At 39.3% G+C, this 14,084-nt stretch overlaps 1 protein-coding gene across 2 annotated transcripts; it reads right to left on the minus strand.

Annotated features, from left to right (window-relative positions):
* Nucleotides 1–683: 683 nt before the first annotated feature.
* Nucleotides 684–13,706, minus strand: GTF2H2 (general transcription factor IIH subunit 2). Of its 2 annotated transcripts, XM_009096040.4 has the most exons (15): nt 13,387–13,706; nt 13,224–13,301; nt 12,225–12,261; nt 11,507–11,593; nt 10,645–10,695; nt 10,211–10,265; nt 8,007–8,112; nt 6,924–7,014; nt 6,673–6,760; nt 6,002–6,109; nt 4,834–4,897; nt 3,873–3,976; nt 1,883–1,985; nt 1,546–1,585; nt 684–1,124 (listed from the first exon to the last, which is right to left on the minus strand). In XM_009096040.4, the coding sequence occupies exons 1-15, from the start codon at nt 13,440–13,442 to the stop codon at nt 1,005–1,007; spliced, it is 1,188 nt and encodes a 395-aa protein (XP_009094288.1). In that variant the 5' UTR covers nt 13,443–13,706; the 3' UTR covers nt 684–1,004. The 2 variants fall into 2 exon arrangements, with proteins under 2 accessions (XP_009094288.1, XP_018776398.1); XM_018920853.2 differs by lacking the exon at nt 13,387–13,706 and having other exon boundaries at nt 11,507–11,620.
* Nucleotides 13,707–14,084: the final 378 nt, after the last annotated feature.

Below are 14,084 nucleotides of genomic sequence, written 5' to 3' on the forward strand. Positions count from 1 at the left end.
TCCACAACCAATCCTCACTCCAGGAAGTATCTTCTGCTAATGGGCCATTGAGTGTCACTGCATGACTGATAAAATTACATCATCCCATTGTGAGATGCTTCACCCAGAGGGAGGGAGCCAAGCATTCCTACCTGGATGGAATCTGAGATTTGGAACACCACAGGCAGCCTTTTCCCACTGGATTCTCAGAGGTATACCAGGCCCTACACCACTATTGGACTGTCAGAGGAAAACTATTCTCCTACACCCTTCTACAGGGTCACTGCTTCAACAGAATCACACCTGTCACTCCAGGAGGACTGCAGCCACCATTTAACTTGATTGCTACCAACATCCTGACCCAACGGATGTCAGGTCATAGCCTGACTCTGTGTTTTTTATATTACTGCTTTCTTTAATTTTTATTTTTCCTAATAAAGAACTGTTATTCCTACTCTCCTATCTTTGCCTGAGAGCCCATTAATTTCAAAATTATAATAATTCAGTGGGAGGGGGGATTACATTTTCCATTTAAAGAGAGGCTCCTGCCTTCCTTAGCAGACACGTCTTTTCAAACCAAGACAGATCAACTGAAATCCACCATCCACCAAAACCAAAAGTTTGTAACAAGAGATGTGTAAAAGGTATTTTCAGGGCTTCTTTTTGAACAAGTAAAGAAATGAAGATGAATCATCACATTATTGTAAAAAGCAGTTTTATCACTTTCACAGTTAAAAATATACATGTTATTAAATAACAGATGGAAAAAGCCATAGTTCTTTAGACAAGAAAAAAACCAGATACAGATAATTCAAGTATTATTAAAAGTAATAAAATAATAAAATATTAAAAATAATAAAATAATAACAAAATTAACATTTGCTCCTATTCCACTGTTCATCCCTCTGTAATCATCTTGTTCAGAGATGCGTCAGTTGGTTGAATGAACGAAGCAATGGTTGAATAAACGAATTAGATTCATGCAAGAATGACAAAGATACAGCAGTTTTTCATAAGATATGAGATCATACAGATGTAGGAGCAGGGTGCTCATGAATACAGCCAGGACAGCAGTGCAGTGAATCATGAACAAACAGATCACATTCCACACAAAATGCGTTCTGACACACTTTGCATATGTACACCTGTGTGGGAAGGATAGAAAGACATGTCAAATTAGCAGAACTTAACATCATCACACTACAGTAGGGCAACAGTTACATCATCAAGATAATGTAAACAGACTACACTGCTAGCATCACAGAAACTCAATTGAATTAAATCTTCTGACAGCAAGAGTATCCGCAGGCTTGAGCTCAGGTCACTGTAAATGCTTCCACATGGTTGAGAGTGGAAGGTTTTTTAATGCAGCTCCCTAGGAAATTGCTTTCCACACTTCTCCAGACTTTTCAGTCTAGAAAGTGTGACTGTTTAACACGTAACTCTAGTTAACCATGACATTAACTTTCACAAGTATTTTTCTGGTCTTCAGAATGTAATGCTAAAGGATCATCTCTAATTCTCACACCCCTCAATGCAAATTACAATGCCATTCAACATACTTACATTTTGATCTTTCATTTCTCCCTGGCAGCCTTGACAATACCTAAAAGCAAAATTTTATGTTTTAAATGAAAAAAAAAAGTCAAGACTGTGTAAAACAATGTTTTAAAAAAGATCTCATACATAGTAACAATTTCTGGCAGTTATTTTAGCTATTCAACTGAACTCACAGATCATGAAAACTATAAGTACTTCTTAATGCCAGAGGTGCCCCACACCACCCAAACACCCAGGATATCCAGCAGCAAAGAAGTGCTGTTGCCAGCTATTCTTACTTTTGTGACAAAAAAAGTTATAGGATCCACAAGTACACTCACTATCACAAGTAAGTTTTGCATACCGTTCCCCTTTGTATTCTTCCAGTGGAACTTCCTGAAAGGCATCTAAAGGAAACAAGTGATGGTAAGACCGAGCCAGGTGAGGTGCAGACACTAACGTAAGACCTGCAAACAAAGAGACACCAAAATTGTTACATGGGAAGATTCACTGAAAAGCTTTTCTGTATCAAATAAAAGTAAAATGGAAACATAATATTTTTAATTACTCAGTGGCCGAGAGCTTCTAAGAACTTTAAAAAGTAGAATTACTTGTTCCATTAGCCAAACCTGTAATCCAGTTTTAAATCCAAACACAAAGAAAAGCAAATTGATCAAATTTCTACTGAAAAGGTTTAACTCAGCCTTTAGAAATGCATTTACAACACACAGTGGTGAAGTTAGGAAGCTCCTTTTGGCAATGCAGGTTCTGCCGTATCACACCACCAGCTAAAATGATGCCCTGTTACACAGCTGTACTACAGCTTGCTATACTACTGCCAAATCCATGCCACAGCCTCATTTCAGCTAACAGAGGTCTGCTGGTTTTAAAACAGTTAATTTTTGTCACACTAACTACCATGAGGCTGTGTTTTGGATCTATGCTAGAAACAGGGTTGATTAGGCAGGAATGTTTCCTTTACTGCTGAGCAGTGTTTACACATGATCAAGGCCCTTTCTGTTTCTTACTCCACCAGTGAGTAGGCTCAGGGGTGCACAAGGCATTGCGAGGGGATACAGCCAGGATTGCAGTCAACAGTGCACCAAGAGCACAAAGGGATATCCCATACCATGTGGCATCATGCTCAGCCTATAAAGCTGGGTGGAAAAGGTGGAAAGGGGAGAATGCTCAGGATGATGGCATTTACTTTCTCAGGTAACTGTTACCCATAATGGAGTCTTGCTTTCCTGGAGATTCTGATGATAGGAAGTGGTGAATGAATTACTTACTTTGCTTGTCTTGTGTGCACAGCTTTTGCTGTAACTTTAATTGCCTTTAATGCTACCTGTGAGTTAATGCACTTTTACTCTTCTGATTCTCTCCCCCATCTCACCAGTGTGTGGGAGTGTGTGAGGCTGAGCTGACAGCTGGGGTTAGACCATGAGAATAGGTGGGGCATAGGTTGGCACAAATGTCTCTCTCTCACTCACTGGCTCACTGACTCACTCACTCACTCACTGACTCACTCACTCACTGACTCACTCATACTGTAAATGTCCAAACTGTTGTTCTCCTGATCACTGTAGCTGTGGAGAATCCACTGCAGATACACAGGATTTCTCCAGTTACTCTATCCCCTTGCTGGAATGAAACCCATGCTGGTAGGGAAAACTTGAAATCAAACTAGGATAAAGTGACCCAAATCCATAATTATTTCTCCTCTAGCCAAATGCATCCTGGTAATACCTATTTTGTTTCAGTCATATGCCTGTGGAAGGCAGGAGAACAGCCCCCCTCACAATATTAATATTATAAACCATACTAATCCTCCCTCCCACCATCACTATGAGCAATGGAGGGAGGCATCACTGGCTGCACAATCCATTAACATTTGCAAAACCAAAGGGCTCTTGTTTACAACTCTACAGCCTGTCATGTATCATTGTGCAGCCTGCCCTTGATTCAACTTGGAAATCTTTCACCCACATACAGATGGAGGGGAGAGACTTCTGTCCTGCTCCAAAGCACTTTATTTTCATGGCCTTGCACTGTGCACTCTGAAACATGTGTGTGTTAAGTTAAATGAGGACTCCTGAGAAGTTGCCATTCCCATGTGCAACACACCTCTCTTTTTGGCTTAGGTATATTCCTTATACCAAGGAATATGATACAGCTTTACTGTTACAGGTATAGTCCTGAGAGACACTTGTACGAAGCTGACATCCCAGGTCAGAGAAATGCAGGAATCTTTAAGCAGAGACGGCTTTGAATTAATAAGTATAGCTGAATTTTTCTACCCTTTAACTCTCTTACCATGAACTTAATTCACCTGCTCACCTCTTCTTGCCACTTACCACAGATTTTGCATTCCACAGGAAGCTCACAGTACTTGGCTCTGCACTGAGGACAAAAATATCCACCCAGTGTAAGACCCGGGTCACTGTTATTTTCCAATTGCCTACGGTAGAAAGAAACAATTCAGTACTTAAGAGACAACACCATGCTACTATGTAAGCACAAACAATGTTGTTTTCACATCAAGTAATTTAAAAAGCTTCACCAGATCGCATGTAACAGTTTAACGTATGTCAGAAAACAATTTATATGGATAGATATCAGTGACCACATTTTCCCACAGGAACCAAAGACTAAATATTTCCATATAAAGAAGCTAATCTTTAAAAATAAAGACAGAAACTATAACTGCATGCTTGTTTCTTTTTAGACACAAAAATATTTTATTGCCTCTAAGATGCACATGGTAATTATTCTTCCAAATAGCACATGCTGTTGGACACTGTTTCATTCTGAAATTCAGACTCCCCTATCACCCTGGAAAACAATGATTCTTTTCATTGAGAAGTGCACTGGTACAGTCATCAAATGAGGCCTCTATTTTTAACTTCCCTTTATAGTCATGCTAAGAAATACATAAAAAACACTTTATTCAGTTAATACCCTTCCATCCTCATAATTATCTTTTACAACTACAGTAGTAATTAAATCAAGAGCTGCAAGAAATTACTTAACACCTTGTAGCACCTGTTTGCCCCAATCACTATGTAACAGAACTAAGTACCATTTACTACCTTAAAAAAACTTAAACGCAAATTATAAACACATATTTAACAGAGGATACTGTTAATACTGGAGCTACCAATGGAAATAAAATGTCTACTGAGAAGTCACAAGATATGGCTTACTCTTTTTTTCAGATTATTTTGCAATACTTTCACTGTTGAGCAGATTTTCTAAATATGACTAATTAATACTGAATTCGTATCAGCTCACTGAATTCTAATCAATGCTACTTACGCCATGCTAAAGGATGGCTTTGCATCTTGATCAGACAGAGAAGCAATAGTATGCTGAGGAAAACCTGAAGCGAAAAATATCCCATAGTACCAATTTAAACATGCAATAACTTACTTCAATGAAGAAGTTCAAAGATTATTCTAGATCTCTTTCCCATTGTTATTACAGGAGAACTGATTCAGTCTTGCAATATCAAATTCTTCCCAATTCTACACCCACACCTCCTTGACTTTACTTCCCCTCAGCTGAAAAAAATGTCTTTGCTATAGACTTTGTGTTAACTGAAGTGCACTGGAACCCCATTTTAAAAAAACAGTTAAAAAGGAAAATATGTGCAATGGTAGGAAAGCAGAATGAGCAGCATACAAATATTCACTTAAACAATAGTTTCTAATTAAGGACGAAATATTTTTATAAGTATCCATCCAGCCTATATTCACCTTCTAAGCACAGTATATGACAGATGAGACTACAGGACTTTTTTGAGACTGATATCTTTCTTTCTTTCTATCATTTATTTTTTACAGATCATGACAAGTGAGAAGTTGGTTTTTCCAACTGCTGCCCAGGCTTTACCTATGAGAAGTATATCTAGACAAAAAAATGCATACATTTTTATCTATGGAAAGCGTGGATGAAAGTGAGAACTCAATAGCATTACAGTTCCTATACTGGTTTAACTCCAAGCTTAAATTTATTGAGAAACAGATCAAGAAAAGAAAAGGTAATCTACTTACAAAAAGAACACTCAAGAAGTTGCTAATAAATGTGAACTACCTATGGTTTTAAAATCAATTAATAGTTGTAACAGTTGCTTTCTGCAGAGAAAAAAGCAGAGGGAGAAATAATAATTTTTCACCCTTCATTTCAAAGTATTAAATTTATAACAATTAGTGTGCCATCAATATTGTTCCACTTTGTTGTTTCTGAATTCTGTTCAGTAATTTGTCTTACTTAATAAGCTTTATTTAAAAGCTGACTACTATTCAGGAATAACAAAAATAAAAGTGATACTTATCTAGCAAAATAAAAGTTAAAACAACAACAAAAAAAAATTACACAATGTCCTTATTACGCATCTTACTATTTGTATTGCCTTAACAGAGAAGAAACAAATAAAGAAAAAGACAAAATCTCATGCTAGGAGTTTGACAAATCCATATCCTACCCATTCGAATAAGGGAGCACTCAGAAGTTGAACTGGCAGGTGGAGGACTGACATGGTGCATCAGCAGCTCCTTATAATGACTTTCATCCAAAATCACGTGGTATGTTCCTTTCACAGACAAAGAGATGCCTTACTATCAGGTTATGAGCAAAAAAAAAAAAAAAAAGAATACAAACATATACTCCAAATGACAGAAAACTTAAGTAGAAAACATAATTTATCCAAACTGTTCCTAAAAAGCAGCCCTGTTAGTACTAAAGTAAATGAAAAGTTTTAAAACTAGTAATAACAGAATGTTAAATTAAGTAAAGGCACAGAGCTTTTTCACCAACATTACATTGTAGTAATGATACTGTAAGAGCTACGACTGCAGCAATGGATATTAACTTGTCACACTGATGAAGTTCCACATCACATAGCTTTATATGTGGAACAAAAGGTTTGAAAATATATGTATTTCTTCTCTCTAGAGCTGCAGCTACCAGCTGACAATAATTTCACTTACTACTGTATATTTTATAGATTTGGACAACTCTCTAATTTTCTGCTAGCACAACTGAATATATTTATCCTTAAAAATATCAAAATGCGGCAATAAATATATAACAAATTACTTAATTTTGATTTTAAACCTGTGTTAGTAATACAGTTACTGAAGTTCAGATACATACCACCAGTTTCTCGGGCAAGTACTGTACAAACTCGAACTTCAGCACTTAGGCCAATGACAGATACTCTGATCTTTACTGCTTTTAAACACTTAAAATAGAGAAAAGAAGCATACTCAAATCATGTGCAGAACAGAAATAGTAAAAAGGTTTTAAATTTTAAACAAAAATTAATTGGTGATGACACTGCTACTGCCTGTTTTTCCTTCAGCAGTTTGGATGTTCAATGCAGTAGCGAAACTTCAGTTCTGTACCTTAATTAGATCATAGATGTTGGCTGGATCACATGTTGTCAGACTGCTGAGGACTACCAAAACCTCTCTGCTCGTATGACCTGGCATGTGCCTAAGGAAAGCACACAGTTAAATTACTTATGCACACTAAGCTATTTGTATGATAACATCTCCAAGAATCTTAATGTGCTGAAGTCAGAAGACGACATGAAATGAAGTCCTCTACAAACTGTGGTAAGATCCTAGTCTGAGCACCAGATTTTCACCTTCTGAAAGCCAAACGGTTCCAATACCTAAAATACAGTATTTAATTGTGTAGTTGTTACCTGATTATTTGCTGTAAGGAATCCTTTGTACCTTAGCCATACTCACAGGTAAAATTCATCTTCAAACAAGCACACTGCAGTAAGTCTTCCTGGCTTCTTAAAAAGCTCTAATCAGTTTTTAAGTGTAAAAAACTGATTACTAAAAAACTAAAAAACTGATAAGTAATTACTTTTAATTACTTCTAGTTCTTAGTTGAAAACTCTCTTCCTGCTAGTATTTAAATAGCTTTTCATGACACTGATTATCCGCTTTGTTCAGTCAATGTCTTTAGCTGTAATTCTTTATTCAGTTTTCCACAAACTGGGATACATCTCAATACCTCATATTGCAAAAAAGTGCTCTGAATCTATCCTATCAAAAAATTGATCTTTATAAAGTATGCCAAAACTCTCACAAGATTATTGTGACACAATACTGTTTCTTTTCCTGTTCTCTTATGCTATTAATCCCTAACTACGTCCTCTCTCATACCACAGCCCTTCAGTAAAAAAGAGCTGCAGTATCTTTCATCACAATATCTGCATACCATCATCGATTTGGTTTTCAAATTTCATTTCTGTAAGAAACACACCCCTAAATACAAGCATCTAGTGGTAGAAAATAAACTTATGCTCCACTAGAGTATTTAACTTAATGATTTGTATTGTAAGAGGAGATAAAGTCACCTTTTAAAGACTCAAGTCAGCATGATGCAAGATGCTACTTAGAAAAAATTCTGTCTCTGCCTCACAAGTCACAATCACAAAGGAAACAAAAAACCTCATTGTATACACTAACTTTAAAGTCTGCATGGCCAAATTTAGGGAATTATATAGAGAAGGCTCTCCACTGCAGCTCATATCCACTGCTTTCTTCAGAGCAGTTACATGCTTTTTTGAGTTTCCTGCAAGTGAAAAAATGTAATCAATTTAACTGATACAACAAGTTAAACAACAGAAATATTTAAAGTGCATATGTAATGAAGCATACTTGTACAACAACAGGGACTGGTTTCAGAGTGGAAAGGGTCTGTATTTTTCCTTAGAAATTGTTATTTTGATCAGAATGAAAAAAAGAGTAAAAAAGACTTTTACTCTATAGCTAGTCAGATAGAAAGCTTAGAAGCTAAAAAGAGTAAAGTCACTGTTGGGTATCATTAAGCACTCAACATGAGTGCAACATGCCCCACAAACAGAAAAAGAGTTTTGTTTCCTCTGTTATCCTCAAAGCATGATTCAAAGATTGACTGATCATCAGTTTCCTCAATGAAACTTGCTGAAGCCACAGAGACTGGCTTAACAGCAGGCAGGAACCAAAAAAACTTTGACTTCTTAACATCTGATCAGATCTCACAAAAACTACAGATGTTGTAACATAAAAAATTAACAAACAGGGAAGAAAATTAACTATAGGGAAATTAGAACATATCTGAGTTGCATTCTGGTCAAGACTTGATCACAAACAGCATCCAATTCTGGATCAAAGCAGATCAAAATGTAGGTTATGTTTTCAAACAACTTACAATAATTTATCTTTTAAATTAAAACTAATTATGATAATGTCATCGTTTGAGTTTGGCACAATGCCAGTGCTTCTACGAGATCACCTCTTTCTCTGGCACCCACTGTGAGATGTGATCAGAGACAGAGCAGAGCAGGCTCTAACTTGAGGTTTAAGGGAAAAAAAAAACTTTATTAACTTAAAACTACAAAGGAAAACACTAAGGAAAAACACACAAAATACATAGAACTCAAGATGAAAACCTTCCAAATTTCTTCCTCCTCCCCCCACTTAGATTTCTAATTCTATTACCACTAAATCCACCTTTTAGATAATCAGTTCTCAATTCTTTGAGAAGAGAGAAGTCTTTCTTGCACTACAGACTTCTCCAGGAAACAGTTGAAACTTCTGGTGTTTCTATGTCACATGTGGCACCGCCCGGAGAACATTTTGCCATCGTGACTTCTTCTTTCCATGTCCAGTGCTCTCACCACTGCACATGGATCAGAGTTGCTTCTAGGGTTTTTCTCTTTAAGGATACTTTGTCTAGTTCCAAAAAGAGCACAGTCCCTCTCTTTTTGGGACACTTGTCTCCCCTAAATTTCACCCCCTGGGGCTGAGGGGTCTCTTGAACAGAGATCATCTTCTTCTTCTTCTTCTTCTTCGAAGCGGAGGGCACTACTCACTACCCTCCTCACCCGTCGTCTCTGTTCACACTCTTCTACATCACTGCACTCTCTTGGCTCTGAGCCATCGCCTCTCCCTAGAATGCAGTTTCTGTGTCACAGGAACACAAGGGGTTCTGCTGTGGCTATACAAGAAAAGTCCAGCTAAAGGCCACTCCATCATCTCTTCGCACTTAGGATTCTTCTCAACATCCTCTCAATCTCATCAACTTCAGGAGGAATCAGCATTTGCAAAGTTTCCATCTTCTCCAGAAAGGTTAAAAGTCTCAGGCTCTGCCGGTTTGCTTCATGAACTCCCACGCCTGGCTGCCCTGCTGGGCACCCCCCCCTTCTCCTTCACGCCGGCCGCTATCACCGGCACCGGCTCTGTCTCTCTCCCTCTCTCCGGGGGGGGGGGGAGAAAATGGAAGATGGCTACCCGAAGCCCTTACAATGTTCTCCTCCACCCTTGGGCCCAGGCCTGGCCTACCTCCAGTTAACATGGCTCCCCTCTCCCCCCCTGCCCAGCTCGGCTGGGCAGGGGGGAGGTCTACTCACTCTCAAGCGGGACTCCAAGAGAAAGTTCCCTTGGGAGATCACAGCTTTTAACCCCTGTGTTCTCAGAGGCGTATCCTGCTCTCAGTGGACAAACCAGGTGCCAATATTAAATCTGAACACTGATTGGCTTGCCCACACTATCACAAAAACTTCATTTCCTTTCAAACCACGACAGATAACATAACTTCATTTTCAGCAGTGTATCAGGCAGAACTTAGAGGACACCAATGAAATGGCTAAAAACATCTGCAATTTAAGAAAAGAATACCACTTCCCTACCTGAGAGTTCTGTCATTTTTTCTGCTCTTTTACTCTTGGTTACAATTAAGCCAATCTGAAAAAGGGGAAAAAAAGATGAAACTTTTCTTAGAAAGTTTTACAGTGAGTTTATTTAGAATTTTACTGTATTTTTTTACGTCTTTATGGACCACAATTATTTAATCATACAAGTCTATAATAGTTTTACTTGAAGCGTAACAACGGCAGCACAACATGATGCATCAGTTTATAAACACTCCTGTATTTTCATTATTTCTGCCAAAGGCTAACAAAAAGAAATCTTCTAAATTGCAGAAACAAGAATTTCACTAGACAGATGAATAAAGGATGGGAAGGTACACATGAATTGAAAACAGTTTACTTGGTAGTGTTATGACCAAAACCACCTTTTAAAATAGTTTTCTGTTATTTGTTTCTTGCATGGTTGTACATACCTGACTAATAGGATTCTGGTCAAAGTACTCTTCAACAAAATATTCCAGTAACTATAAAGAAAAGTAAAGGCAGTTAAAAACTAATTATACTTTTATTACACATGCATTAAGTAGATGCAAAACATTAACTGAACTAAAAAAGCAAAACAAAATAGTCGGGTAACACAAAAAGGGGGAATGAGCCTTCTCTTTCCATTCTTCTTTCACCCTATCCCTCCTCCTTCACCCCAAGTAACAAATTAAATGAAATTTCAGAAACTACATCCCCCTTATTTTATTCATGTCCTGTGTTGAAGTTCTAGATTCCTGCTGGTTCAAATGAAGGTTTTTCAATACACCAAAAAGCACTACTCTGTACAAAACCATCAAAATCCAGGATTTCAGGCTCAAGTATTGTTGGAGAAGACCATACAGAACACAATGTACACAGTTCAAGTCCCCCACAATCTGAAATAGCAATCCAGTTCAACACTCATCGAGCATCCTTTCAAATAAGAATTCATAAAAAACCCCAACTGTAAGAAAAAAATACAAACCAGTTCTAGATGTGTAATGAGAACATGTCATCCCCTTAATTTGGGAAACACTTAATTTCCACATAGTTTCCAAATGTGTCTTCCGATAATATGACCATGCAAAGTGTTTTTACTTTACAGAAGTACATGTGCAGGGCAAAATAATGCCACACAGATTTTACTATTCAAAAAACAGGAAAGTGACAGGCAGAAACAAGGAGATAAATGCAGGGATGAGACTTGAGGCTATGCAGATACAGAAGACTGCAATTCTTTGAAATGCAAAATGCAACCAGTTTATAAAGAAATGATGGCTCAGTATGAAAAAAAGTTGAGTGTAGGAATACCTTCAGAGTGCAAGTAAGTCTGTTCGGTTTTAAGTCCTGGTCCTCCATCGTTCTTGATCCATCAACAACCACGTAAAGGTGACGCATCTATATTTCCACCATATGTGAAAATCACTCACAGAATACGTATTGAAATTAATTAATTATTCCATTTACTTTAAAAAGCCACTGCTTCCTCCCTCTGACAGGGAAGATTCAGTAAATCGAGAGGTGCAATTAACAGCAACTGAAAAGTAACGCATTCTTCCATTTTTTTCTTAAAATGAAAAAAAACTCATTCTCTTGAAAAATGCACACTGTTCTCCTCTCATGACTCTCATGACAAGCTACAAAACATGCATAGTTTGAATATCATGTCTTCATCTGAAGAGCTCGGTCTTGCAAAAGCAAGGTGGTTATTTACAACCCACTTCCATCATGTCCATTTTTCACATGAAGAGAAATGGACAGTGTGAGCATGCGTGGTCTGACTTCTGCTGCCAAACAGAAGTCAGACCACACCCCATGTGTCAACTCTCCAACCCTGAATAGACATGCTTCACATACACACTGCCAGCAAACAAAGAATGCTTTAAAAAAACGCATGAATAACAGCAGAAACCACAAGGATTGGTATGAAGTATGCCAGGCCAGCAGAAGTGTATTTCAGATCTGGCATACCACCTCTAGCCAAATAGTTTTGGACTAAGGACCGAAGAGGGTTAAAGTATTAACATACCATTCCAAGCCGAACTTGTCCATGGTGTTCGTAGAGTCTAACAAAACACAGAAAGATTTAAATCAAATTCAAATGAGTGAATGGCTCCTAAAACAAAAGTCTGAACAAATCCAATACTAAACTTCTGGCTAAAATGTAGAAGCAACAAACTGCAGACACTTATCCATGCTGAAAAACCCCACAGCTCAATTACATATTTCACAACTCTCAGAAAATAAGTAAGAACTATGTCTCACTACCAGGTTTAATGAAGCTTTAAAATTTTATCCAAATTTGACAAATCAAGTTCTAACATAACTTGAAATAACTCAAAACTTAGGATTTTTTTTCTAGCCATTTTTTCTGAAATTTGAAACAGCAATCTGTAACCATGATACCAGAAGGTAGAGTCTGTTGTGACAGGACAAGAGGCAAGGTTTTTAACTAAAAGAGGGTTGATTTAGATTGGAGATAAACATGTTTTTACCAAGAGGACAGTGAGGCACTGGAGCAGGTTGCCCTGAGAAGCTGCGGATGCCCCATGCCTGGGAGAGCTCAAGGCCAGTTTGGATGGGGCTCTGACTAATCTGTCCAATGAAAGGTGTCCCTGCTTATGGCAGGTTGGAGTGAGATGATCTTTAAGGTCCCTTCCAACCTAAACTATTCTGCAATTCTCTGATTTGCATACAAAAAAAAAAAAAAAAAAAAAAAAATTGATGGAAGATTCCTTTCAGGTGTGCTGATTGCAGAGTGCTCTGCAGCGTGTCATCAGATCAAGACCTGTAGCTTGCATACACAAGGGATACACAGCCTGTACACATTCAGTGTTAAAAGATAAAAATTATTTTTTCACCATTTTTTCTGGCATGCACCTGCCCCTCTGAAGGAGAAAGGCTATAAAAACATCCTGCAGGCATGCCTTATGCTTAATTCATCCCACAGAAACTAGTTTCGGGATGATCAACTCCTTAAAACTGACTAAATCAGTGCTATTAGCAGGCTCGTGGCCACCCCACGTACCTTTTCCTCTTTGCCTTGAAGAGAATGTCCTCGATAGTTGCCTTCAATGACCCGGATTCGTCTTCCTTAAGAATTTCCCTACGCAGAACAGACTGTTACAGCGGGCAGAGGGAGGTTTTTCTTAAGCCAGAAACAAGAGAAAGGTGAGGGGGGAAGAACATACCATGTTCTTTCGTAGCCTCCTTCCCAGCGCTTGGTCCGCTCGGGTTCGTCATCCATCTCCGCGGCGGCTGAAGGGAGCTCAGGGGAGATGAGAGGGCTCAGGGGTGAGGAGGGGGACTGCGTAAGGAAGAGGGGGGGTGAGAGCGGGTCTTAGAGGAGCCGAGACACTGAGCAGGGTGAGCAGGGCGAAGGGGCCCAAGTGCAGCCGAGGAAGGCTGAGTAGAGTTGCAGGACGCGGACAGGAGCCCCGACTCGCGCCCGCAGCCAGGCCCGGCCAGCCCCAACACGTTGGCGCCCGCCCTCTTCCGCCTCGGTGCGCCGCCAAACCGTCCCTGCCGCCGCCGGGGCCGCGGAGCGACCGTTCCGGGAAGGTTCCGTTGCGTTTTCCACACCCTCATCAAAATTCTCCTGCTGCGGTCGTGGAGAGGCCGAGCGCCTAGGGAAGACGCCCGACGGAGACATCGACGGAGAGGCCGAGCGCCTAGGGAAGACGCCCGACGGAGACATGGCTCGTGAGGAGCCCCATGAGGAGCCCCTCGCTCGCGCGTCCGGGCACAGCCGCCAGGCTCACGCACTGCCCGGGGCTCGGTGGCACTTCTGCACTTAACCGAAGACATTTCAGTAATAAATAGAAGAACGCAGGAGCCTGGAAAAAGCACTGGATTTTAACGCGATTGTGCTCATACGCCGGTTAATGAA

Source organism: Serinus canaria, chromosome Z (genome assembly GCF_022539315.1).
Source record: "Serinus canaria isolate serCan28SL12 chromosome Z, serCan2020, whole genome shotgun sequence".
NCBI classification, from domain to species: domain Eukaryota; kingdom Metazoa; phylum Chordata; class Aves; order Passeriformes; family Fringillidae; genus Serinus; species Serinus canaria.

Excerpts from the sequence above, each read along its gene's own strand:
- GTF2H2 (XM_009096040.4), bottom strand. The coding sequence starts at position 13,442 with ATGGATGACGAACCCGAGCGGACCAAGCGCTGGGAAGGAGGCTACGAA. Across the intron at positions 12,262-13,223 it reads TTCAAGGCAAAGAGGAAAAG|ACTCTACGAACACCATGGAC; the intron begins GTACGTGGGGTG and ends GTGTTTTGTTAG. Across the intron at positions 6,761-6,923 it reads ACATCTATGATCTAATTAAG|TGTTTAAAAGCAGTAAAGAT; the intron begins GTACAGAACTGA and ends CTCTATTTTAAG.